The 27163-nt window shown below is 44.8% G+C and overlaps 1 protein-coding gene across 2 annotated transcripts in view; it reads left to right on the forward strand.

Annotated features, from left to right (window-relative positions):
* The window catches only part of tln2a (talin 2a), a 79529-nt gene that overhangs the window by 44758 nt on the left and 7608 nt on the right, over nt 1–27163 (forward strand). For both annotated transcript variants that reach the window (XM_017721574.2, XM_017721573.2), the window contains exons 17-49: nt 92–190; nt 283–450; nt 1249–1543; nt 2199–2365; nt 4968–5096; nt 5388–5501; nt 9994–10107; nt 10266–10400; nt 10705–10833; nt 10926–11028; nt 11122–11330; nt 11868–11987; nt 12092–12289; nt 12509–12648; nt 12804–12897; nt 16956–17045; nt 17160–17282; nt 17926–18069; nt 18486–18647; nt 18862–19002; nt 20057–20238; nt 20324–20456; nt 20579–20680; nt 20985–21155; nt 22258–22404; nt 22805–22906; nt 23004–23123; nt 23228–23374; nt 24052–24221; nt 24314–24497; nt 24619–24744; nt 25542–25658; nt 26411–26596. In XM_017721574.2, the coding sequence (XP_017577063.1) occupies nt 92–190; nt 283–450; nt 1249–1543; nt 2199–2365; nt 4968–5096; nt 5388–5501; nt 9994–10107; nt 10266–10400; nt 10705–10833; nt 10926–11028; nt 11122–11330; nt 11868–11987; nt 12092–12289; nt 12509–12648; nt 12804–12897; nt 16956–17045; nt 17160–17282; nt 17926–18069; nt 18486–18647; nt 18862–19002; nt 20057–20238; nt 20324–20456; nt 20579–20680; nt 20985–21155; nt 22258–22404; nt 22805–22906; nt 23004–23123; nt 23228–23374; nt 24052–24221; nt 24314–24497; nt 24619–24744; nt 25542–25658; nt 26411–26596 (4761 nt within the window). The remainder of the gene's footprint in view (nt 1–91; nt 191–282; nt 451–1248; nt 1544–2198; nt 2366–4967; nt 5097–5387; nt 5502–9993; nt 10108–10265; nt 10401–10704; nt 10834–10925; nt 11029–11121; nt 11331–11867; nt 11988–12091; nt 12290–12508; nt 12649–12803; nt 12898–16955; nt 17046–17159; nt 17283–17925; nt 18070–18485; nt 18648–18861; nt 19003–20056; nt 20239–20323; nt 20457–20578; nt 20681–20984; nt 21156–22257; nt 22405–22804; nt 22907–23003; nt 23124–23227; nt 23375–24051; nt 24222–24313; nt 24498–24618; nt 24745–25541; nt 25659–26410; nt 26597–27163) is intronic.

The following is a 27163-nucleotide window of genomic DNA, read 5'->3' on the forward strand; positions in this document are numbered from 1 at the left end:
TATTCCAGGTGGTTTCTTTTAGGCACTAATAAAGAAGCAAATGATGACTTGGAGTATATGTTTGTGTATTATTGTCTGCTCTGTTCTTCAGCCTCGGCAGACAGTGTTGACTGCTGCTGGCAGTATTGGTCAAGCAAGTGGTGACCTTCTCCGGCAGATTGGAGAGAATGAAACTGATGAGAGGTTTCAGGTATTTCTGTTCTTGTAATCTTTGGCTTTGTGTTTTGCGTGTTTTGCGTGTGTTTGTGTAGATAACTTTCACCTGGTGTGTGCTTGTTCCAGGATGTTCTGATGAATCTGGCTAAGGCTGTAGCTAATGCAGCAGCCATGATGGTCCTAAAGGCTAAGAATGTAGCCCAGGTGTCCGAGGATACAGTCCTGCAGAACAGGGTCATTGCAGCGGCAACCCAGTGTGCCCTCTCCACCTCACAGCTAGTGGCCTGTGCTAAGGTCGGTTTACTCCCAAATATAGCTTTTCTTCTTCAGTCATAGACGTGTCAGGATGCTTTGATGTGAAATGGTTTATTGTAGAGACTGAGATTTCTTTACGGTGGTCATGATGATGGGAAATAGGTCAAGATGTAAGTGCATATATAGCCATTTTATTTACCACTGGTGAACCTGCAGTATTGAGTTTTTATATGTATGAAGTTAATAAAGGAAAAATAGCAGCAAATCTGGAAAAAGGTCTTCTCTCAGGACTATTTAGCCTTCACACGCATTGCATGTATTTAATGCTTTTAATAACCTTGAGTCCAAACGTTTATTGCAAAACTATTCGTGTAATAACTTTCTGTGTCGTAGCTTTTAGAACCATTAAAATCTCCAGAGGTTTCTATCACTAGGATTGTGAACCATTCTGTTTTGGTGGGTTTCTCCAGAACGGAGGTGTTTTTAAAATTCAAAACGATCTGAATTACTTTACCATCTTAACCATTCAGTTACGCTTAAATTTAAATAAAATCTGCAGAATTTTCCTTGAACTACTTGAGGCAAGTATGACCATGTAGGTGTGCAGTGTACATGAGTCCTGTGGCTACAAACCTTCATTTGCTAGTTTGTCTTCTGGATCCAGTGCAAATCTCGTCTTCGCTGATTGACCTTTGGGGTTATGACCGCAGAACCGTAGCTTTATCTTTTTCAAACCTTAAAGTAAAAATGTATTTTTCTGTATCAAATCATGTTGTTCAAATGAACTGCTGCTGTTTTTGGATCGCGTTGTAATCGCGTCCTATTTTTGTGTGTCAGGTGGTGAGCCCCACTATCAGCTCCCCTGTGTGTCAGGAGCAGCTGATTGAGGCAGGCAAGCTGGTGGACCGCTCGGTGGAAGGCTGTGTGAAGGCCTGCCTCTCTGCCACTGATGATGGAGAGCTGTTGAAGGCGGTTAGTGCTGCCGCTAGCGTGGTCACTCAGGCTCTGGCAGACCTCCTCACACACGTGCGAAATTATGCTTCGCGTGGTGAGCCAATTGGCCGATACGACCAGGCCACAGATGCCATCATGACTGTAACAGAAAGCATCTTCACTTCAATGGGAGATGCTGGTGAGGGAGCTGCACACACACATACGTCTGTTCTGTATATTTGTTGTTCCGTTAAACCTGGAGATACGATGCTGTGCAGAGCCATAGAACACCTTTTTATTCCATTTCTAGTCAAAATTACACTTTTCTTTTCAGAAACATACACACTAGCCTTTTAAGTATAATTCCAAATCTATAATTTCAAAGTATTTAAGTTGTCCACCCTGACGCTTAATTTCCCCATTTGAGACCCAAGGAGTTACAGCTCTACACATTAGCTGCCTTGCAAATGTTTTTATATGCATGTAAATGGAAAAGGGGGAGATTTCTGATTTGATATGATCCACTTGAATAAGATGGGCAAAGTCAAAGGATGAGAAGAATAAAAAACAACTAACTTATAACACTGACCTTCGGAGTTCTAGTCTAGAAGTATGGAAAAATATTCCCGCAGATATATTTGAAAAAAATGGGAGGCAAAATGTGGACACTCTAAATACTGGAATGATTTCTATCATATTAAGTTGTTGAGGTTTCTGTGTAATATTCCTGTTGAATTTATGTTTAACATTCAGCTTTTTTCTGTCACTGAAAAAAGAGTAACTTGGACTTGATGGGCACTTTAATTGAAAACGAATCGATTATTAAGGTGCTCTCTGGCACACTGTCCGCTCAGGTGAGATGGTGAAGCAGGCACGCTTGCTGGCTCAGGCCACGTCTGATCTAGTCAATGCGATGAGGTCCGATGCAGAGGCAGAGATCAATGTGGACAACTCGAAGAAGCTCCTTGCTGCTGCCAAGCTGCTTGCTGATGCCACTGCTCGCATGGTGGAAGCTGCAAAGGTATGAAAGACACACAGTAACTTTATTTAGTAGATAAATAAACCTGACTACAAGGATCGAGATGAAAGAATTTATTGTTAAGAGATTATACTTTATACTTTAAAGCGGCATTAAGCAAGAATTGGGATTTTTTTGCCCCTGCAGTTGCAAAGTGTATTTCACTTTTACGCCACTGTTGTAAAGAGAAATAGCAACTTGTGCGCACCTTTACTGACAGCAGTACACGTGCATTTGTCTATGAATTGAAGGACACAGAATCCAAATCCCCTTCACATACACATGAGCCATGCATGCATATGGACACTACAGATTACAGATTACACTCACAATTTCTATTATTTACACACAAACACTCAAAATCACGTAATGTAATGTCTATAAGCCTGTGTGAGGTGCGTGTACGTGGTAGTTGGGTTCTGCTGGTAAGATGGGATTCAGCACAACATCGAGAAAAGAAAGGACCCTGTCAATTTACAAGGTAGAGTAATGAGACAGGATTTTACTATGGGAAGTTCCACATTTTCAACTGGTATGAGACGGAGAAAGACTGAGCAGCCTCAGACGGCACTGAAGATAGAGGACATCTGGCATCTGGGAACACTTCAGAACTCTGTGAGACGGGGGTTCACGCTGATAACGTTACAGCCTATGTTGCATTTCGTGATGGATAACAGGGATTATATACGTCGCTATCGCGTTTTCGTTGTTGTCTCATAAACGAGTAAAGGCCAGTCTGAGTGTACTGTTGTCCAGGCTCTTGCTCAGTCACCCTCTCTCTTTCTCTTCCTCCCTTCCTCTGACAGTGTCTTCTTCAGACTCTTTGTCGCCTCTGCCGTGATATGCATGCTGGGAGTACCGAGTTAGCTTCTTATATCTAGCTGAAGCCGTAGTTGTTGGTTGGTGTGGTGTGATGCTGTGAAGCGTCACACCGTTCTTGCGAGAGGTTTCGTTCCCGCTCCTCTGAAGTTATTTAGCAGGAGCTCTGGGCCCTCAGTGGCAATGACAGAGACATCAGTGTATTTTAAACTATAGCAAATAGAAATTTAGAAGTACAACCCCAATTCCAGTGAAGTTGGGACGTTGTATAAAACATAAATAAAAACAGAAAACGATGATCTGCAAATCCTTTTCAACCTATATTAAACTGAATACACTACAAAGACGAGATATTTAATGTTCAAACGGATAAACTTTGTTTTTTGTAAATATTCACTCATTTTGAATTTGATGCCTGCAACACGTTCCAGAGAAGTTGGGACAGGGGCGTGTTTCCCACTGTGTTACATCACCTTTCCTTTAACACTCAATAAGCGTTTGGGAACTGAGGACACTGATTGTTGGAGCTTTGTAGGTGGAATTCTTTCCCATTCCTGCTTGATGTCCAGCTTCAGCTGCTCAGCAGTCCGGGGGGCTCCGCTGTCGTATTTTGAGCTTCATAATGCGCCACACATTTTCAATGGGAGACGGTCTGGACTGCAGGCAGGCCAGTCTAGTACCCGCACTCTTTTACTACGAAGCCACGCTGTTGTAACACGTGCAGAATGTGGCTCGGCATCGTCTTGCTGAAATAAGCAGGACGTCCCTGAAAAAGACGCTGCTTGGATGGCAGCAGATGTTGCTCCAAAACCTGCATGTACCTTTCAGCATTAATGGGGCCTTCACAGATGTGCAGGTTACCCCTGCCATGGGCACTAACACCCCCCCCCCCCCCCCCCCCCCCACACACCATCAGAGATGCTGGCTTTTGAACTTTGTGCTGAAAACAATCCGGACAGTCCTTTTCCTCTTTGGCCCGGAGGACACGACGTCCATGATTTCCAGAAACAGTGTGAAATGTGGACGCGTCAGACCACAGGACACTTTTCCACTCTGCGTCAGTCCATCTCAGATGAGCTCGGCCCAGAGAAGCCGGCGGCGTTTCTGGGTGGTGTTGATATGTGGCTTTGCTTTGAAAGGGATGAAATCCCTAAATTCCCTGCAGTTGCACGTTGAGAAACGTTGATCTTAAACTGTTTGACTATTTGCTCACGCAGTTGTTCACTAAGTGGTGAACCTCGCCCGTCCTTGCTTGTGAACGACTGAGCCTTTCAGGGATGCTCCCTTTATACCCAATCATGACACTCACCTGTTTCCAGTTAACCAGTTCACCTGTGGAATGTTCCAAACAGGTGCTTTTGAGCGTTCCTCAACTTTCCCAGTCTTTTGGTGCCCCTGTCCCAACTTCTTTGGAACGTGTTGCAGGCATCAAATTCAAAATGAGCGAATATTAACAATAAAGTTTATTCCTTTGAACATTAAATATCTCGTCTTTGTAGTGTATTCAGTTAAATATGGGTTGAAAAGGATTTGCAGATCATCATCGTATTCTGTTTTTATTTGACTTCACTGGAATTGGGTTTGTAAATAGAAATTGTTCATTGCAAAAAGTTGCATATTGTAAGTTAGTGCAGGTTATAAAAGAGTGACTGATGTACTCAAACACACGTTAATACAGGTAGATAAAAAGAAAAGATGGTTTAGTAGGACAATTTGCAGATCCTGAGCACTTAACCACAGACCTTCTGTTGAACGATCCCCTGAAACCTTATTGTGTGTAATTCAGGGAGCAGCTGCTTATCCTGAGAATGAGGATCAGCAGCAGAAGCTGCGTGAGGCCGCAGAGGGGCTGCGCGTAGCCACCAATGCAGCCGCCCAGAATGCCATCAAGAAGAAACTCATTACCAAGCTAGAGGTCAGTATTGGGCTGAGAAACTAAATTCCTGAACTAGCACCAGGTGGGGGACTTCATAAACCGTGTGTGACTGGCAGTGGTGTCGTCCATGTATGTGGTTTCTGACTTGTGTTGGTGATAAAACAGCTGAACTAATGTTTGATGTTAATATGGCAGCGCTTTTATCGTTTCTGCTATTGATGGATTCAGATAGCAGCATTTCTCTGTTTCTCTAGGTAAGCAGAAATGTTATATAAAACTGCACAAAAGCCTGAAAATATTGGGTTAGAAAGGTGCATTATCTCTTTTTAGAATGCGGTGAAACAAGCTGCTGCAGCTGCCACTCAGACCATCGCTGCATCCCAGAATGCAGCAGCTTCCAACAAGAATACCGCTGCCCACCAACAGCTGGTTCAGAGTTGCAAGGTAGGTTGTGCACTCGGTAACTGATGTTAAATAAAAATATCACCTTGTTTGAGCTTATTATGGTCAACAATTAAATGAACTCATTAGTTTTAGTGGTTTCAGTTAAATAAATACTGTACTAACTCTACTAATACTGCTTTCCTAACTGCAAGCAAATTAAAAAATAGTCGCAAGCATGGGGTCCAAGCACTATCGGTGTTCTTTAACATCAAAAGTTTTTGATAATTGATTAATTTGAGCTTCAATGTCTTACAAAGCTCTGTGGATAAAAACTTAATATTGCTTCAAGTTGTCCTTTGCTTTGGCGAGACCACTTAGACAGGATTCGCATCAAGTCATCATGAAGGGGAGAGATTTTCATGGTGAGCTACAAGTTGCCCATGGCAGCACTGCATTTTGAGACCGTTTACTGGCAGGGAGCAATACGGATCCAAGCATCATTTCTGGAGTTAGTCCCTAACTTTGGCAGTCGTGGGCTGGAGGTCAGTGAACTGGCCCTGTGACCGGAAGGTCGCCGGGTTCGATCCCCAGTGCCGACAGTCCATGACTGAAGTGCCCTTGAGCAAGACACCTAACCCCCAACTGCTCCCCGGACGGCCCCCCTTCTCTCCCCATCTCTTAACATGATGCTGGTCAGTGCAGGCGTCTGTTAGCTGATGTAACAGATCTGTTGGTTGGCGTTTCCTCCGAGCGCGTTTGGCTGTCCCGTTACGTTGCGTGAGCGGCAGTTTGAGAAGGTGCAGTAGCACTTCACAGGTGTTTGAGGTGTTCTCTGCTACCTTCCCCCTCCTAGCGCTGGTGACATCATGTGATGTTGGGAGTCTTAAGTAGTGGGTGGAATTGGTTATGACTAAATTGGGGAGCAAATTGGGGGACGATGAGGACGCTAAGCTAGAAAGATCTAAACATTCATGTAGACATAGGAAACAGAGCCTCTCCTCTTTGCAGTTACATATTCCTGTTTACATTCATTCTGTGTTCATCTACAAACGCGGCCTCGGAGAGGTTATAGCTGCTCTTCTGGTGGCATGAGGTGAAGAAGGAAAATAGACACTTGTGATGTTTAATGTCTTTATACATGACCTCATGAGAACGTGTCTAATTGAACGTGTGTTGATAAAAACGAGGCTGTACTTGACTTCCTTCTTACCAGCTGCTTTTTCAAATTTTCTGGTCCGCCTTAAACAGTACAGCAGTTACACTCTGGTGCCTCACTGTGCCCAAATGTTACAGCAGCACCTTTTTAAGGTGGACTGGAAAATTCAGAAAAGAAGCTCACTTCAGTCTCATTTCATAAGCTGTGAGAACGGTGGCTGAAAGTGAGGCCAGACAGAGATTCCAGTTGATGACATGCAGGGACATCTTCAAAGAAAGTGTCAGAGGTCAATGTCCTGCTCAGCTCAGCTGCTAATGCACGACAAGAATTGTGGAGGATGGAGAGTTAAGCTAGCTAGAAGCCATTGATGGTGCTAGCTAACTGCTGATTTTACTAGCTGGCTAATTGAGCCAGCCCACTGTGTCACACACATACCAGTGGTTTTTAATAATAATAAATAAGTAATGTTTTAAAAAAGGAAGACTTTAGAGACACCCTAGCTGAAAAAATGAGAGAGTTCCAACCCGGTGCAGTGGCTGTTGTCAACTTGGCCACTATGACAAAGTTGTGTGATTTGTCTGTGTGTACCAGTACAATTACAACCAAGTCATTTTATGAGTAAATCTTTTTGATAATTAAAGTGGAAAATGGAGAAATATCCAAATCTCTCTGTGTATCTTGGATGATTGACTTATGATGCTGAATGAATCTCGGTCTGTAGCCTGTGGTCAGCAAACCCAGACAATAATTTCAACCTATAGCCACTTATTAAATCAGAAAAAACTTCAACACGTCCGGTTGAAGGTTCTTTCTGGATCATGTTTAAAAACATAGTAACCATCACTAAATGGATATTTCTGTTTCACTTTGTCTTCTAATGTAAGATTGGCTGCCAAATCTTTTCCACTGAGTGTGCTCTGGGTCCGAACCTGATGGGATGCTTGACGGGTTGGGAAGACCATGAAGATGAAAATGCACTCTAGTCGTATGAATTTTCAGAGGTGCTTTGATGCAGAAGAAGTGCAGTAGTTGAGAATGTATATTGCAAATCGGAATCATTTTTTCCCCGTTTATATTTAAATGCTCACATCTTTCTAGCGTGCTGTTCTCCGTGATACTGCTGTTTCAAAAGCTTTATTAGAGAGTGCAAATGCATATAAGTTTAAAGTAAATTACATTTTTAATTATCATTTTGACAGCATTATGGCATAACCGCATAGGCATGAAGGTTGTGGAAATACATTTAACTTAAAAAAAAAAAAAAAAAAAGCTCCTCAAAAAGCCTCTAAATCTCTGTGGAAATGAAAGCGCCCCAGATGGAAAATGTAAATGGAATTAATAAAATTGAATTTTCATTTTGAGCCCAAACTTGCATGTGTAAGTGGAAAGTTTAAATTCAGACTGAGGATCTGAGGATGACCTTTTGCTACTTTGCATATTAGATTTTCATTTGAATTTTGACACTGAAATGCTTCCATAGAAAACATGCATGTTCCAACTTTTATCAGTTGATGGTACAACTGTAACTTTTTATTTAAGAGGACTTAAACACACTACACAGCTATTAGACTTTAAATCATTTAAAAATACATGTATTTGATAAAATGTCAGTCTCAGTGTAAAGTATGATTAAGTCCTCTATTCCCATCCCAGATATAATTAGTAGGATGTTTTTTTGCATAGTGTCATCTCCTGGTCAACTGGGGTCAAATTTGACAGGCCCTCCAATGTCTAATGAAATGTTATTGGCTAATTGTGGCCGTGTTTGTCCAGTGTTTGATTCATTTATAAGTTGTGCTTCCTCAAATTCATGTGCTGCATAAGATTTGATGAAGTGTCCAAATCCCGAACTCTAGCCTTTTCTGTGATTTGAGCTAAACCCCGAAAGGCTTAATTTGTATGTGGTGGATATATTGTTTACAAATTTCCGATTTATTTATTCATTTTTTTTATCTTTCATGCAGTACCAGTATTGTGTGGACATCATGGGAAATGTAGTAGAAACTAGTAGAAAAATTCACTGGTCCTCTACACCAAACTGCTCATGCTGGAACAGGAAAGAGCCTTTTGCAAACTGTTGCCACAAAGTTGGAGGCATATAATTGTCTAAAATGTCTTTGGACGCTATACCAGTACCCTTCACTGGAACTAAGGAGCCTAGCCCAAACTCTGCTAAACAGCTTCAGGCCTTTATCCCTTTTCCACAAAACTTAAATGTTGGCACCGTGTCCTCCAGTAGGTAGCATTCTCCTGGTGTCTGCCAACCCTTTTGTCCTTCAGACTGCCAGATATTGAAGCATCATTCATCTTACCTGAGAGGTCTTTAATTCAAATTCAGTAACGTCCAGTTAGGGAAAATTTCCTCAAGCAAAGGTCCAGAACATCATAAGGTCTAACTGGCATCATGATTCAGTGCCATATACAGAAGTAGCCTAGTACATAACTCACTTTCTTATCCGAACGCTGTGTCTCGCCTCGACCCTCCCCTGTGTCTGCTCACTGACTCGAGTCCCAGTGCTCGTCATAATGCACAGATCTGATTGGCTGAGTAGCGTCACGTATGATATTTACAACACGTGATTGGTCTGAGTTTCCCGGGCCACTAAAGCTACCGTAAAGGCTAGAAAAGCTATGTGGATTAAAATAGGACCCACTGAAATGAAATAATTCTCCCTAGTTTATCGGTTATAGGTCCCGGTCGGCACAGGACAATGTTTGTGTCCGGACCTGGACAGTGGTCTGCCTGTTAGTGACCTCTGCTTTACACCATTCCAGCTGACACTGGTTATTGTGCGCAGCGATCTTAGGCTTGTGTGCAGCTGCTTGGCCTTGGAAACTCATTTCATGCTTCTGACACTCAGTTCTTGTGCTGATGTTGCTTCCAGAGGTTTGGAACTTTGTAGTGAGTAATGCAACAGAGGAAAGATGATGGGCTTCAGCACTCTGTGGTCCCGCTCTGTGAGTTTGCGTGGTCTGCTGCTTTGTGGTCAGCTGTTGTTGCTCCTAGATGCTTTTTTTTTCCACAATAATGGGGTGTACAATTGACCGTGCCCGTCTTGCAGGGCAGATATTTAATGAACTGCCTAGTGGTAAAAGTGGCATCCTATGACATCGCCATGTTTTAAGGCACTGAGCTCTTCCATGCGACCTGTTCTACTGCTGGTGTTTGTCTATGAAGATTGCATGGCTGTGTTTGGTTTTGTACACCTGTTAGCAGTGGGCGTGGCTGAAACGCCTGAACTCAGTAGTTAGGATGAGTGTCTGTATCATTTTGGCCATACAGTTTATATCGATGTGTTTCTGACAGGATTTTCTCTGATACCGGTGCTACTTCTGTACTAGTACTGCTACAATGCTAAAGCTGATGTTCATTAACGTGTGCATACCTGTGTTTAGGCTGTAGCTGACCATATTCCTCAGCTGGTGCAGGGTGTGCGGAACAGTCAGAGCCAACCTGAAGATGGCAGTGCCCAACTCGCCCTCATCATTGCCAGCCAAAATTTCCTCCAGGTACCGAGTTCTCTATCTAGGACCCTAGCACTGATCTAGCTAGCATCACGCTTTCTGTCTTTGACCTGTGCTTCCTTTACCGTTGTGTGTACAACACGTCATCTCATTCAGATAAATGACTTTACTGTAATAAATCCTTTTGTTTATCTCCTGTTTAGCCTGGCAGTAAGATGGTGGCCTCAGCCAAGTCCTCTGTCCCAACAGTGGGCGATCAGGCCGCAGCCATGCAGTTGGGCCAGTGTGCTAAGAACCTGGCCACTAGCCTGGCAGAACTCCGCACCGCTGCCCAAAAGGTACGTGTGCTTTTATAGGCCTTAAATCCAAATACACACAGGTGCAGACGGCTGCAAGGCTGAAGACACTTTGTTCAGTAGTCCATGCTTGTTCGCTCATTAGGCTAGGCTTAGGCTAAATCTAAGTACATGCTTTCCCCTTCTTTGTAGTTTCAAAAACAGTCTGGAAATAAAGTCAAACAGGTTTCATAGTTAGCCCTTGAGTGGATTGGGTTTATTAACCCAGACTAACCCTTTAGCCTGTCTGAATATGAAATCTATCTGCGTTAATGTGTTAGGGCTGTGTTTTTGCCTCTTTGTCCAGGCTTATGAAGCTTGTGGTCCAATGGAGATAGACTCTGCCCTCACTGCTGTACAGACTCTGAGGAACGAGCTCCAGGACGCCAAGACGGCTGCCATCAAGCAACAGCTCAAGCCTCTGCCTGGAGAATCGGTCAGTGGAGCCTTGGTTATGCTTGCGTTTTGAATGAAAAGGCATTAAATTCTCTTCTTCTCTGCTAGAATACGTGTTATTTCTTGTCGTAGTTGGAGAAATGTGCCCAGGATCTTGGCAGTACCTCTAAAGCTGTTGGATCATCAATGGCTCAGTTGCTTACCTGTGCTGCCCAGGGCAATGAACATTACACAGGTAATAAACACACACTCCACTGAGAACCTGTATTCTACATGTGAATGTAACTCTTCTTAACTGTGTGTATTTTTATGTGCAAAATGCCCACAGGGGTTGCTGCTAGAGAGACGGCTCAGGCTCTAAAGACTCTCGCACAGGCAGCGAGGGGTGTGGCTGCAGCGACGGCCGACCCAGCAACAGCTTCAGCAATGTTGGATTCTGCCCGTGAGGTCATGGATGGCTCGACAATGTTAATTTCGGAGGCCAAACAGGCGTTGGTCGCCCCCGGTGATTCTGAGAGCCAACAGAGATTAGCACAGGTGTGTATTACCATATCACTATTATATATTTATATTAGTTAAAAAACGGTTATTCTTTGCTTTAGATATTTTTGCTGTATTACATGATTGGTAGACTTTTGAAGATATCAGTGATTTGATGTCATTGTGATGTCACTAAAATCAGCATCGGTGTCTGAAGAGCACTACATAGGTTTACAAACGTGAGCCTACAAAATGATATTCATTGTAAATAAAGTTATGTTTTTGTACAGTAATGAAAAATATGTCAAAGATTTATTCTTCTCCTTTAACTGTCAGTGGGCACTGCAGCAGAACTGTTCAGTGACACCGTGTGGCCAGATTATAAAGTGCTGATTTTCAGAGGACCCCAGTTAAGCCTATAGACGAAGCAAACCCCCCCCCCGGCATTGTGTCTGTTTCATTTAAATATGACCAATACCATCTATTCTCTATATTTTTTTGACATGTTTGTTTTTTGGTGGACATAGAGAAGGTCCTGTATTCTCTGTTTTACCTGTGGCCAATAGCAGCTCCCTTTCTCCATTTGTGTGTTAGGTGGCGAAGTCTGTGTCTCATTCCCTTAGTGCGTGTGTGAACTGCCTTCCAGGGCAGAAGGATGTTGACATGGCTCTGAAGAACATCGGTGAAGCCAGCAAGAAACTGCTGATGGAAACCGTGAGTTATGAATAAACAGTGTAGATGGTATTTAAAGCGTATACCTAAGGATTTAGATACGTTACACTTCACTCAGCTATTTGACATGCTGTCTTTTTTTTCAGATTCCTCCTTGCAGTAAATCCTTCCAGGAAGCTCAGAGTGATTTGAATCAGACAGCAGCTGATCTGAACCAGTCTGCAGGTGATGTGGTCCATGCCTCCAAAGGAACCAGCAGTCAGCTTGCCGACGCTTCCGGAAAGTTCAGTGAGGACTTTGATGAGTTTCTGGATGCTGGCATCGAGATGGCTGGCCACACACAGGCAAGTTGGTTTGTCTTCAGATGCTGAGAGGTAGTGCTGAGAGTTGGAGACGATGGCTGATGAGGCAAATTATTTAGTGATGCAACATGGATTTCTCTTACTGTATCCTTCTTATGTTTCTCTGCCTTTTGGTCACCTTAAATCCAGTTTGCAGTCCTTGATTTTGTAATCATTTGTACTTTTGTAAACTGTAGTTCAGAGTATTGCTTTGTTTTGTAGAGTAAGGAAGACCAGTTCCAGGTGATTGGAAATCTGAAGAACATCTCCATGGCCTCCAGTAAACTCCTGCTGGCTGCTAAGTCTTTGTCTGTGGACCCTGGAGCAGCTAATGCCAAGGGCCTACTTGCTGCTGCCGCCAGGTAGGTAGGAAGTGGTGTGTGTGTGTGTGTGGGGCGGGGGGGGGGGTGTAATGAGTGTGTTCATAGTTCCCTATAACCTATAACTCTGCTTAATAAAGTTCTTGAACATATGTGCTAATAAGGCTGCTATCTTTGCTTCCTTTTGTTTGCACTAGGTCTGTAACTGACAGCATCAACCAGCTGATCAATCTGTGTACACAGCAAGCCCCAGGGCAGAAGGAGTGTGACAATGCGCTCAGAGAGCTGGAGGTACCTTAACTTACGCCCCTCTCGTGCGGTCTCTCTTTTAGTTCTGGATGACATTGATAAAATTGTTATTAATCAATGAATACAGTTAATGAACCCATGCATCCTGGGTACTGGAACTCTATGCTAAAATGTCTTGTCAAACTAAAATAGGACGGGGGTTACACCTGGGGCCAGAGCTGGGGTTAGGGTTAGGGCCAGAGCTAGGGTTAGGGTTAGGGTTAGGAATAGGACGGGGGTTACACCTGGGGCCAGAGCTGGGGTTAGGGTTAGGGTTAGGAATAGGACGGGGGTTACACCTGGGGCCAGAGCTGGGGTTAGGGTTAGGGTTAGGAATAGGACGGGGGTTACACCTGGGGCAAGAGCTGGGGTTAGGTTTAGGGTTAGGAATAGGACGGGGGTTACACCTGGGGTCAGAGCTGGGGTTAGGGTTAGGGTTAGGAATAGGAAGGGGGTTACACCTGGGGTCAGAGCTGGGGTTAGGGTTAGGAATAGGACTTGGGTTACACCTGGGGTCAGAGCTGGGGTTAGGGTTAGGGTTAGGAATAGGACGGGGGTTACACCTGGGGCCAGAGCTGGGGTTAGGGTTAGGGCCAGAGGTAGGGTTAGGGTTAGGGTTAGGAATAGGACGGGGGTTACACCTGGGGTCAGAGCTGGGGTTAGGGTTAGGGCCAGAGCTGGGGTTAGGGTTAGGGTTAGGAATAGGACGGGGGTTACACCTGGGGTCGAGCTGGGGTTAGGGTTAGGGCTAGGAATAGGACGGGGGTTACACCTGGGGTCAGAGCTGGGGTTAGGGTTAGGGCCAGAGCTGGGGTTAGGGTTAAGGTTAGGAATAGGACGGGGGTTACACCTGGGGTCAGAGCTGGGGTTAGGGTTAGGGTTAGGAATAGGACGGGGTTTACACCTGGGGCCAGAGCTGGGGTTAGGGTTAGGGTTAGGAATAGGACGGGGGTTACACCTGGGGTCAGAGCTGGGGTTAGGGTTAAGGTTAGGAATAGGACGGGGGTTACACCTGGGGTCAGAGCTGGGGTTAGGGTTAGGGCCAGAGCTAGGGTTAGGGTTAGGGTTAGGAATAGGACGGGGGTTACACCTGGGGTCAGAGCTGGGGTTAGGGTTAGGGTTAGGAATAGGACGGGGGTTACACCTGGGGCCAGAGCTGGGGATAGGGTTAGGAATAGGACGGGGGTTACACCTGGGGTCAGAGCTGGGGTTAGGGTTAGGGTTAGGAATAGGACGGGGGTTACACCTGGGGCCAGAGCTGGGGTTAGGGTTAGGAATAGGACAGGGGTTACACCTGGGGTCAGAGCTGGGGTTAGGGTTAGGGCCAGAGCTAGGGTTAGGGTTAGGGTTAGGAATTGGACGGGGGTTACACCTGGGGTCAGAGCTGGGGTTAGGGTTAGGGCCAGAGCTGGGGTTAGGGTTAGGAATAGGAGGGGGGTTACACCTGGGGTCAGAGCTGGGGTTAGGGTTAGGGTTAGGAATAGGACGGGGGTTACACCTGGGGTCAGAGCTAGGGTTAGGGTTAGGAATAGGACGGGGGTTACACCTGGGGCCAGAGCTGGGGTTAGGGTTAGGGTTAGGAATAGGACGGGGGTTACACCTGGGGTCAGAGCTGGGGTTAGGGTTAGGGTTAGGAATAGGACGGGGGTTACACCTGGGGCCAGAGCTGGGGTTACGGTTAGGGTTAGGAATAGGATGGGGGTTACACCTGGGGTCAGAGCTGGGTTTAGGGTTAGGGTTAGGAATAGGACGGGGGTTACACCTGGGGCCAGAGCTGGGGTTAGGGTTAGGGTTAGGAATAGGACGGGGGTTACACCTGGGGCCAGAGCTGGGGTTAGGGTTAGGGTTAGGAATAGGACAGGGGTTACACCTGGGGTCAGAGCTAGGGTTAGGGTTAGGAATAGGACGGGGGTTACACCTGGGGCCAGAGCTGGGGTTAGGGTTAGGGTTAGGAATAGGACGGGGGTTACACCTGGGGTCAGAGCTGGGGTTAGGGTTAGGGTTAGGAATAGGACGGGGGTTACACCTGGGGCCAGAGCTGGGGTTACGGTTAGGGTTAGGAATAGGATGGGGGTTACACCTGGGGTCAGAGCTGGGTTTAGGGTTAGGGTTAGGAATAGGACGGGGGTTACACCTGGGGCCAGAGCTGGGTTTAGGGTTAGGGTTAGGAATAGGACGGGGGTTACACCTGGGGCCAGAGCTGGGGTTAGGGTTAGGGTTAGGAATAGGACAGGGGTTACACCTGGGGTCAGAGCTGGGGTTAGGGTTAGGGTTAGGAATAGGACGGGGGTTACACCTGGGGTCAGAGCTAGGGTTAGGGTTAGGAATAGGACGGGGGTTACACCTGGGGCCAGAGCTGGGGTTAGGGTTAGGGTTAGGAATAGGACGGGGGTTACACCTGGTGTCAGAGCTGGGGTTAGGGTTAGGGTTAGGAATAGGACGGGGGTTACACCTGGGGCCAGAGCTGGGGTTACGGTTAGGGTTAGGAATAGGATGGGGGTTACACCTGGGGTCAGAGCTGGGTTTAGGGTTAGGGTTAGGAATAGGACAGGGGTTACACCTGGGGCCAGAGCTGGGGTTAGGGTTAGGAATAGGACGGGGGTTACACCTGGGGCCAGAGCTGGGGTTAGGGTTAGGAATAGGACAGGGGTTACACCTGGGGCCAGAGCTGGGGTTAGGGTTAGGGTTAGGAATAGGACGGGGGTTACACCTGGGGCCAGAGCTAGGGTTAGGGTTAGGAATAGGACGGGGGTTACACCTGGGGCCAGAGCTAGGGTTAGGGTTAGGAATAGGACGGGGGTTACACCTGGGGCCAGAGCTGGGGTTAGGGTTAGGGTTAGGAATAGGACGGGGGTTACACCTGGGGCCAGAGCTGGGGTTAGGGTTAGGGTTAGGAATAGGACGGGGGTTACACCTGGGGCAAGAGCTGGGGTTAGGTTTAGGGTTAGGAATAGGACGGGGGTTACACCTGGGGTCAGAGCTGGGGTTAGGGTTAGGGTTAGGAATAGGACGGGGGTTACACCTGGGGTCAGAGCTGGGGTTAGGGTTAGGAATAGGACTTGGGTTACACCTGGGGTCAGAGCTGGGGTTAGGGTTAGGGTTAGGAATAGGACGGGGGTTACACCTGGGGTCAGAGCTGGGGTTAGGGTTAGGGCCAGAGCTAGGGTTAGGGTTAGGAATAGGACGGGGGTTACACCTGGGGTCAGAGCTGGGGTTAGGGTTAGGGTTAGGAGTAGGACAGGGGTTACACCTGGGGCCAGAGCTGGGGTTAGGGTTAGGGTTAGGAATAGGACGGGGGTTACACCTGGGGCCAGAGCTAGGGTTAGGGTTAGGAATAGGACGGGGGTTACACCTGGGGCCAGAGCTAGGGTTAGGGTTAGGAATAGGACGGGGGTTACACCTGGGGCCAGAGCTGGGGTTAGGGTTAGGGTTAGGAATAGGACGGGGGTTACACCTGGGGCCAGAGCTGGGGTTAGGGTTAGGGTTAGGAATAGGACGGGGGTTACACCTGGGGCAAGAGCTGGGGTTAGGTTTAGGGTTAGGAATAGGACGGGGGTTACACCTGGGGTCAGAGCTGGGGTTAGGGTTAGGGTTAGGAATAGGACGGGGGTTACACCTGGGGTCAGAGCTGGGGTTAGGGTTAGGAATAGGACTTGGGTTACACCTGGGGTCAGAGCTGGGGTTAGGGTTAGGGTTAGGAATAGGACGGGGGTTACACCTGGGGTCAGAGCTGGGGTTAGGGTTAGGGCCAGAGCTAGGGTTAGGGTTAGGAATAGGACGGGGGTTACACCTGGGGTCAGAGCTGGGGTTGGGGTTAGGGTTAGGGTTGGGAAAATGGTTAAATATACGTCCGGAATTAATTGAATTATTTTTTTTCTGTTCTGTTTCTCTTTAAATAGCACCAAAGGTAACATAACACGGAATGTTAATCAGACAGAAAGCGTGTTTTCACTCTTTCAAAACTGAGGAACTTGGAAATGACTTGCATTGCAGTTGTCTTTCAGGTCTTTGATGCCATGAGTAAACCACATAAAAGAGAACTTCTTGTGTGTGTTTTCTAGGCTGTGAGGGGGTTGCTGGACAATCCTAATGAGCCAGTCAATGATCTCTCGTATTTTGACTGCATTGAGAGCGTCATGGAGAGCTCTAAGGTACACTAATCCATGTGTTGGCATTGCATGTTTTAGGTTAAGAGGACGCTAAGCTAACTTTCTATGCATTTTGTGTGTGTGTGGGTGCGTATGCGTGAATGCGTGGACATGTAGGTCCTTGGTGAGTCTATGGCTGGTATCTCCCACAACTGTAAGACAGGAGATGTTCCATCTTTTGGAGATTGTGTATCTGTGGCCTCTAAAGCTTTATGTGGGCTGACGGAGGCGGCAGGACAGGTAAGGGACGTCACATCTTTCACTCAGCAAATTATTGATGCTTCTCTGTTCAGAGTAGTGCTGCAAATCATTGGTGCTTCTCTGCTTCTGTAGTGCTGATAATGGTGTTCCTCAGTTTCGGTCAGCAAAAATGTTGGGCTAAAAATGGTCATTAACAGCAATTAAGAGGAAAAACAGCCACGAATTTTGACCAAGAAAAGGCCTAAAACGGAATGTCCAAGTCTAAGACTTTACCCAGTTTTAATTTTAAAACCCGGTTTATTACTTACACTCTCTTGTGCTGATCAGAGTGAAACTCTCCTGGTGTGGATCTATTTCTTGTTTCTGTGAGGGATTTACATTCTTTTAATGTTGAGTATCAAGTGGGGATTAAAGCCAAGCACTTCTGCACTACAGGGTTGATCCCCATTGAAAACATCACACAATATCTAGAATACAGCAAAACAAAAGGTCCCTAGCATCCTTACACCCTCTGTAGTCTCCCTTTTTAAAATAATTGCAAATGATGTAACAAAAGATAATTTATGAGCCGTTCTCTGTTGTTAAGGATGTTAGATTCACTGTCACATGCTGTAGTCGACATACTGTGATGATTTATTGATATTATGTGTTTGTATGGATTAATTTATTCTCCTATTCACAGGCTTCATACCTAGTCGGCGTGTCTGATCCTAACAGCCAAACGGGTCATCAGGGCTTAGTTGATCCTGTTCAGTTTGCTCGGGCCAATCAGGCAATCCAGATGGCCTGTCAGAATCTCGTCGACCCAGGCAGTAGTCCCTCTCAGGTAAGGGTCAGAGCAGATATACAAGAGGGCAGACCGTGAGGTCCCTTTAAGGGAATGTCCTACCTTGTCCATGCACTGGCCATGTGAGCTCTTAGCCAGTGAAAGAGCAGTGTTGCTCAGTAGGCTCTGGACATGCCAGTGGCTGATTGATTACATGATCATTCTGCTACTGAAGTGACTGGAAAACCCTGAGAGCTACAGTTAGTGAGTTTCCTTCTGCTTATGTGCGTAAAGTAAACTATTAACCTTTAAGGGGACTTATTTACAGTAGCACATGTATTCATAACCCATTATCCATGAAACAACAGAAGAGCAGATCCTCTTAGTCTTTGTATGTAGTCTTGTAGTAAAATCTCTTGGTCTGAAACTGTGTGTGTGTGTGTGTGTGTGTGTGTGTGTGTGTGTGTGCGTTGTAGGTGCTCTCTGCTGCTACTATCGTTGCAAAACACACTTCAGCTTTGTGTAACGCCTGTCGTCTGGCCTCCTCTAAAACGGCGAACCCTGTTGCCAAGCGTCACTTTGTCCAGTCAGCCAAAGAGGTGGCAAATAGCACAGCCAGCCTGGTCAAAACTATTAAGGTACCACTTTTCCCAGGAAATACTTTTTACAGCAGCGGTCACCAACCCTGATTTTGGAAATTTACCTTCCAGCAGAGTCTAGTTCTAGCCACAGTCTTTAGCTGGAGGGTTGGTGACCACTGTTTTATACCGTTAACTTTACAACTATTGAAAATCTTTAAATCTTCAAATAAAGGATTCTTTAACTTCTGACTTATCACTTCTCTCTGTCCAGGCTCTTGATGGGGATTTCTCTGATGAGAACCGTGAGAAATGCCGTGTTGCAACAGCTCCCCTCATTGAAGCTGTGGACAATCTGACTACTTTTGCTTCTAACCCAGAGTTTGCCAGTGTTCCTGCACTAATAAGCAGGGAGGTATGTTTGGTTTTACTGTGGTTCTCATTAGAGATGGACTGATCTGTGTTCTTGGTGCCATAGCTGATACTGATCGAGGATGGGGCTGGATGCTGCAGTAGCTCTGCCCCAAAAATTCATGGACATGCATTTCCAAGTCAACCGAAACTTTTTTTTTTTTGTTGTTGTACAGACAGATGCACGTACTCATGATATACTATTAGAGCAATATAGAGTGATATAGTAAGTAATGTAACCAACTTTAGCTAGGTTATGGGTTAGCAAACTGCTAGCATTGCTACTGCGAAGCTAATCACAAACATTAGCAAGCGAGACCAAACAACCCTGAACTTCTGATTCTGTGAACCAGGTGAAGTTTAATTAAAGTTACCGGCTTGGAAAGCAGAGAAACATTCTCGTCCCTTTCAGCTCTCGATGAAGCTGAACTCCGCTTCCTTTTTGCCGGCTTCATGTCTGAATTTTCCCGTTCCACCTTAAAAGGTGCAGCAGTTACATCCTGGCGCTCAGGCTAGTGGAACCATTGAAATAATTGTAGCCTATGCAACCAGCACAGCTAACTGGACTAAACGGTCCTCCTGCAGTTTGGGTGCTAACTCGTCATCAGAAATTCATCTTTAATGCTTCAACAGCAAATCACAGTAATTACATGTTCATGTAGTGATTTATTACAGTCATAAAGGGCCAAATATATAATATACTTAAGGGAAAAGGTGTTTATTAGTAAAATAAACACGGCAAGGCTGTTGGCTTTCGATTTGCCAGCTTCTTGTTTGAATTTTCCTGTTCCAGCTAAAATGGTACAGCAGTTACTTATTGGGGAATATGACTCATCATCAATGATCAGCATAAAGGAACGGCTGAGGTAGAGAAATATAGATCGATTGCATATTTGGGCTGAAAATCGGCCGATACGTAACCGATCGGCCCTGCCGTCTGCTGTTCTCATGTTGTGGAACATTTTATAGCGTGTCATCATAATGAATAGCATATTTATCACTTTTGTTAAAGCACAACAAGCCATAACCATAACACCCCATTTGCCCTTAAACTTTAGGGGTCTGCTGCACAGGTGCCCATCCTCCAATCAGCACGGTCCATGCTGGATAGCTCCACTCAGCTCCTGAAGACTGCACGCTCCTTGGTTATGAACCCTAAAGACCCTCCCACATGGTCCTTACTCGCTAGCTACTCACGTACTGTGTCGGACTCCATCAAAAGCCTCATCACAGCTATCAGGTAGCAAACAGAAACACTTCACTTCAGCAATTTTAATACTAAAAAAACTATCATTTAAAATATTACGTGTGTGTGTGTTCCATAGGGACAAGGCTCCTGGTCAGAGGGAGTGCGACTCTGCAATAGACAGCATTAATAAATGCATCAGAGATATTGAGCATGTCTCCCTTGCTGCTATTAGTCAAAATCTACCCACCCGAGATGACATCTCACTGGAGGTAATGATCATCAGCCTTAAAGTAATATCACAAAAATATAGACCTATAATACAAAACGTGTAATCCTGTGACATATGAATGCCTTTTCTCAGTGGATACTCAAAAGACCTTTACCCCATCAGGCCTTGCAGGAGCAGCTAATGTCATCAGTGCATGAAGTGGGTCACCTGATTGAGCCCATCTCCACAGCAGCCAAAGGAGAGGCAGCACAGCTGGGACACAAGGTGCTTATAGACACTTCTTTTATCAGTATGAATTATACAGTGCTCTCTGGAATGACTGCTGCAGTGTGATGATGAGGAAAAAAGTCTGTGAACAAAGTTTTTAATTCACAGTAAATATGAAAATCGTATTTCGGTGGGGTAATTTTCTTTATAGAAGAAGTCCAATAAATACCTCTCCAGATAGTGTTCACCTTCAGAGCATCTCCCTTTGGTTCAGTTCTTTGTCTAGGATGACGGATGTATGTGTTTTCGCTGATAGTTGCGTACAGTGTAATAACTAATGATATGTAATGTGTGTCCACAGATATCTCAGCTTGCTAGTTACTTCGAGCCTCTGCACAGTGCAGCAGTGGGCATGGCCTCTAAGCTCATGCACCACCAGCAGCAGATGAATCTTCTAGATCAGACCAAGACCCTAGCGGAGTCTGCCCTGCAGATGCTCTATGCTGCCAAGGAAGGCGGTGGGAACCCAAAGGTTTGAAATGTAGAATGTTTGTACATTGAAATCAACTGAAACACATTGAATGTGCATTTACCCACATATTGATATTACTCAGGTTGGTGTCATACCTTCAGGTGTGAGGCAGATTTTATGGTTGAAACAAAAGAAAAATACTCAGCATGACGCATGTCTACCCTGTGGAACAGTGGTAAGAGAAGGTCCTGAGGATCTGCCTCGCAGAGTCCAGCTCCAACCACAGTCTGCCACACCTGGTCCAACTCAATAACTTCTTCAGCTGCTTTAGAAGTCCTTGATTGGCTGAATCAAATGCGTAGTGTTGGGTAATGTTAGATGCAAGTTGGAACTGAACTGTGCAAGAAACTAAATCTGAGGGGGAAGGTTGTTGACTATTTTCTCCTGGTAGCACCTTCTGACGTGTGCACTTTCAGCACTAAATGAGCCTGTATCTCAGCACATTCAGCTAAACCAGGGCTCCTGACTTCAACTGCACGAAACCTAAAAACTACAGTTAACTTTAATAAAAGCGCTCAACAACTTTCCATTAACCCAAGTTTAGAGGCTCTATAATAATGATTATTATTGATTGCTGGGTTACGGAAGGTGTTTGCAGAAGGCTCTGCAGATCAAAGATGACATGTTGGAGCAGAGACATTCTGCGAGGTACACAGGTGCTTAGGTCATTTTGAGCATTAAAAACTAGGAGAAAATTTTTAAAATCTATCCTGAAAAATACTGGTAGCAGTTCTTTCAAAATGGGAGTGATATAATCTGTCTTTTTTCCCCATCAGGATTCATGCTGCTGCTATTTGTGCGAGTTGTAAGGGATGTATTGTTTTCTTAGGAAAGCACAGTAAGAAGAGCATTACAGTGATCAATTCTGCTTGTAACAGATGCATTAACAAGTTTCTCTGCATGGCTTGGAGATTTAAAAGAACTTTAGCGATACTTCTCAAATGATAAAAAGCTGCTTTTGTGTCTGCGTTTATATTGGGGTTGAAGCAGAGCTCAGAATTTGAGATGACGCCAAGGTTTCGTGCTTTGGTTTTCAAACTGTGATGAACACCTGTGTATGCACATGAAAGCATGATGTGCTCCCTGATGTGTGTGATCGCAGGCGGCTCTTGCTCATGATGCCATAGCAGAGGCAACCCAACTGATGAGGGAGGCTGTCGATGACCTAATGGTGACCCTGAATGAGGCTGCCAGTGAGGTGGGCATAGTGGGTGGCATGGTGGATTCCATTGCTGATTCCATGGGCAAGGTAAAAACAAATAATCACATATACCAGCAGCAAATATAAATAGCTCTTCTTTAAATGGCCCCAGTGGTTCTTCAGACGGTTTAGAAGTTCATTTAAGTGCTGGTTGCTATCATATTGTCGTATATCATCACGATCTGGGCTGAAGTATGCAAATGAACCCCCAACCAATCATTTTCACTCTCAACATCTTGACCAATAACCGTTGCAGCAGAATGTTTGTTTTAATTAATTATTAATGTAATTCAGCAACGTATATTATTTAGTCTGAATAATTCAGGCTTTTTTTAACTAAGACGGAATATTTTACCAGGGTACTGCGGTCACAGTATGTAGCCATGTAAGTGCATATGTGTATTCTTTTAATTATGTTGCTAAACTGTTTGTGTATTTGTTCTTGTAGTTGGGGGAGGGGACGCCACCAGAGCCAGAGGGCTCCTTTGTGGACTACCAGACCACCATGGTGAAGTATTCCAAAGCCATTGCTGTAACTGCGCAGGAGATGGTGAGCAGCTCTCAGTCAACAGTTCAGACTATGTACTCAGTCACTTTTGTTAATGTCTCCTGCTCTTTTTTCATTATTCTCCCTGTTTTCATCTTAGATGACAAAATCAGTGAGTGGTCCAGAGGAATTGGGTAGTTTAGCATCTCAGGTCACAGGAGACTACAGTCAACTGGCATTGCAAGGACATCTTGCTGCTGCTACAGCAGAGCCTGAAGAGGTCTCTTATTTATTATTATCTATGTTATTGTTGTTGACTAAACATTTTATATGCTGTTAGGAGAACAGCAGTGTGTAGCCACAGATTTCACTTTGTTTATGCAGATTGGGGTGCAAATAAAGCTGCGGGTGCAGGAGCTGGGCCATGGCTGCATTGTGTTGGTGCAAAAAGCTGGAGCTCTACAGAGCTGCCCGTCTGACTCCATAACTAAGAGAGAACTCATTGAGGGTGCACGAGTCGTCACTGAAAAGGTAGCACAGACATTCACATGCTCGCAAATCACGTCCATACACACACACCCTATACTCACATGCCAAGTCCCAACTCCCATGAAAGGTCCTTTTGGTTGCCCGAGTGAATCCGTTTTGGCATGCGCATGTTTTTATTTGACTGATCTTACTGCTTACACTGCTCTAACATGAGGAGAAAGTGTGAGGATTCATTCATTTATTCTGATATGAATGTTTACACTTGCTGCCTGGCTCTCCTTTGCAGGCTGAACTGGTAAACGTAAACACAGAACACAGCCATGGCTAAAATAGCGAAAAACATGCACCCAAACCTGAACACTTAGCATGAGGAGAACATGGTGTATGAGTAACATGGTAACAAGCCTTCATTTGGAGACATAGATATTGGTATAAATATATTGGTATAAACCAATAAAACTCTTGCATCACAATGTATAGATCATTTAATACTTAATGTTGTCTTTGAATCCAAGACGATCGTATTCGACTATTTGACTTGAATTCTCAATTGACAACTGACTGTTAGTCACTAAGCACTTAACTCAAACGACCCTTTGTCAGTTACATGGAATTATTAGTTAGTAAAATGACTGTAAACTGCTGTTAGTCAAAAAATTGCTTTTATGAAATTTATACTTGTCTAATATTCTGTGTGTGTGTGTGTGTGTGTGTGTCAGGTCTCTATGGTGTTGTCAGTGCTGCAGGCTGGTAATAAGGGCACTCAGGCATGTATTACTGCAGCCAGTGCTGTGTCCGGCATCATCGCGGACCTTGGCACCACCATCATGTTTGCCTCAGCTAGCACACTCAATGCTGAAACTGACACAGATTCCTTTGCTGATCATAGGTAACACAGTCACTCCCTTTCCTTAAAATATAAAACCAGGAATCAAATTTTCCAGTTACTTAAAGATAGTATTGTCTCTCTGTGTTTTCCAGGGAGAATATTCTGAAGACGGCTAAAGCTCTGGTGGAGGACACCAAGAATCTGGTGTCTGGTGCGGCATCTGGTCAGGAGAAGCTGGCCCGGGCAGCTCAGTCATCAGCCACGACCATCACGCAACTCACTGATGTGGTGAAACTGGGAGCGGCAAGCATCGGCCCTGATGACCCCGAGACTCAGGTGGACAAAAGGGAGATTAAATGGGATCGGATTTGATTTACGTTTCATTTTATGATCATAAGAATTCTGACATGTTGCAAAGAAAGAAATGTTGAGAGGCAGCAATGTCTCCTTATTACAGGTGGTGTTGCTCAATGCAGTGAAAGATGTTGCCAAAGCTTTAGGTGAACTCATTGGCGCCACCAAGTGTGCAGCAGGCAAAGCAGCTGATGACTCATCTATGTTCCAGCTCAAAAGTGCAGCTAAGGTACTTGATGCATACACATGCAGATAGCCTATATATTGCTCATTAGTCTGACAGCTCATTTGCTAATGACCTATTTTGTACTTGATGTCAGCCTGAAATCAAAGCTGACCTTTTTGCTGCTAGTTCACGTCTTTGGTCACACTGAGCATGAATCGTCACATCGTACCATTTTAAAAGACATTTCTGTTTTCCTGTAAACTTTTTTCTGATTTCTGTCCACCTGGAAAATGTCTTCTGACTGCTGCCTGCATCGATTTGCACCTTGCAGGGAAAAATAATGTTGACCAATAATATACCCCCCCCCCCCCCCCTTCTTGCTGAAGGAGCGCAGTGTTTATCCTTGAATACTGTGATCTGCCCACTTGTCTCTTAAAACTCAGCAGGAGTGGAATTACTCCTTAACTCAGCTATGATTAAATATGTGCTAGTGGAAGGGCACTCTAGGGTGGGCGCGTGCCACTTGGCTGTTAATCAGTTGCCTGGCATTATACATATTAATCATATTTCTCTCTGTCCACAGGCTCTAGCTGATGTAGTGAAAAGCTGGCAATGATGACTAAGTGTTAATTAAAATGGTCCTGTATGACTTTAGAATTAGATCCATTGTAATCCATGTTGGTTTCTGTGTTTAATCGTGGACGTTGGTGTCCTTTTGGTACTGTTTGTGCATCTCTAATCTGCATCATTTTAAACTGTAAGTAGACTGAGGTGTAAAGATATATTAGCAATGACTATTTTGATTTTGTGTCAGATTGCCAAGGCTCTAATGCTCCTCTCCCTCCTGTATGGTGTAACAGGTGATGGTAACTAATGTGACATCTTTGCTGAAGACTGTGAAAGCAGTGGAAGACGAGGCCACTAGAGGCACCAGAGCACTGGAGGCCACCATTGAGTGTATTAGACAAGAACTCACTGTACGAACATCACACACACACACACACACACACACACACACACACACACACACACACACACACACACACACACACACACACACACACAAAACACAGCTACTGCTTCAGTTATAAAAGTGTAATGTAGGGCTAATAACACTAGAAACCTACATGAAACTAAAGTTTCCTTTAGTTGAATGTTGTAAAGGGTCCTGCTGAAACTCGGCCAAGTTTTGTGAAGATACCTTTCCAGTGAAGCTGTGATAACTAGCCAGCTCACGCTTCTTTTAAGTCTGCTGTAATTGTGTTTTGCATAGCAAACCTCCTGTTTGCCCTTTACAAAGCTGGAAATCAGATTTAAGTTTTTGGTGACATTCTTTTTAAGCATCGAATAGCCTGTGTATTGCAGTCTGCTGATTCTGTCTAACTTGTGCATATCGCTGCTGTTCACAACAAAACCTCGTATCTCCAAAATGGTAACTTTACAGGAGAAGGAAAAAAACATACTTTACTTTTAATGTAAGTCAATGGAACGAGAGATTTTTCCAAGTATTTTTTTGTCATTTATTTTAGTCCATCGTTCATGAAATTTACACACGATGTAAAGACCAACATGCCTTTTCAGTTTATGTCAAAAATTGACAGTCGACAAAAATGGAGATGCAAGGTTTTGTTCCGACAGCAGCGATATATTGTTGTGGTCCTTATACATTTGACTGGTAACAGTTGTTTTCTGCAGAGTGAGAAATGTAACTTGGTTTTGCCCTGTTTAGGTTTTCCAGTCTAAAGACACTCCGGTGAAATTCACCACTCCTGAGGAGTTCATTAGGATGACCAAGGGCATCACCACAGCAACCGCTAAAGCTGTGGCTGCTGGAAACTCCGCCAGACAGGAAGACGTCATTTCAACAGCAAACCTTAGCCGGAAGGTTATTGCAGACATGCTGACAGCATGCAAGGTGTGTGTTGTTAGACTTGTACGTATTTTATTCCATATGTTGGCCTTTTTATTAGGTACACCTACTAAGCCTGAGGCACATTAAGGGGAAAAACGCAATGAAGGGAAACGTGTTGGGCCACACTGAGTCACCAGAACAGCTGCAAAGTGCTTTGTCATACATTGTGCAAGTTTCTGGAACTGTCCTGTCGGGATGAAACTCCATGCTTCTGAAAGATATTCCCTCAAATGTTTTTCATAATGAGCACATCTGTGCATCTCCCACAGTTGTTTAATTGGATTCAGGTAGTATGATTTACATAGTAATTATAGTCAGCAAAGTATTGTTGCTCATCATGCCCTGCTGAGGAGAGGCACGGACATCCTGCAAGAGACCCCTCCCATCAGGAAAGAAATGATTCATCATAGGATGATAAAGGTGATCAGTTGGCATAACTTTGCATTGGATTTGCAGTGACGTTTGTCTTGGGGGACAGATGGACACACTTGTTAAATATGGTGAACAGGATATGATTCATTTGACCACAGGACTTTTTTCCATGTCTCTATAGAATAATGTTTGTACTGT

Source organism: Pygocentrus nattereri, chromosome 15 (assembly GCF_015220715.1).
Source record: "Pygocentrus nattereri isolate fPygNat1 chromosome 15, fPygNat1.pri, whole genome shotgun sequence".
Taxonomy (NCBI): Eukaryota; Metazoa; Chordata; class Actinopteri; order Characiformes; family Serrasalmidae; genus Pygocentrus; species Pygocentrus nattereri.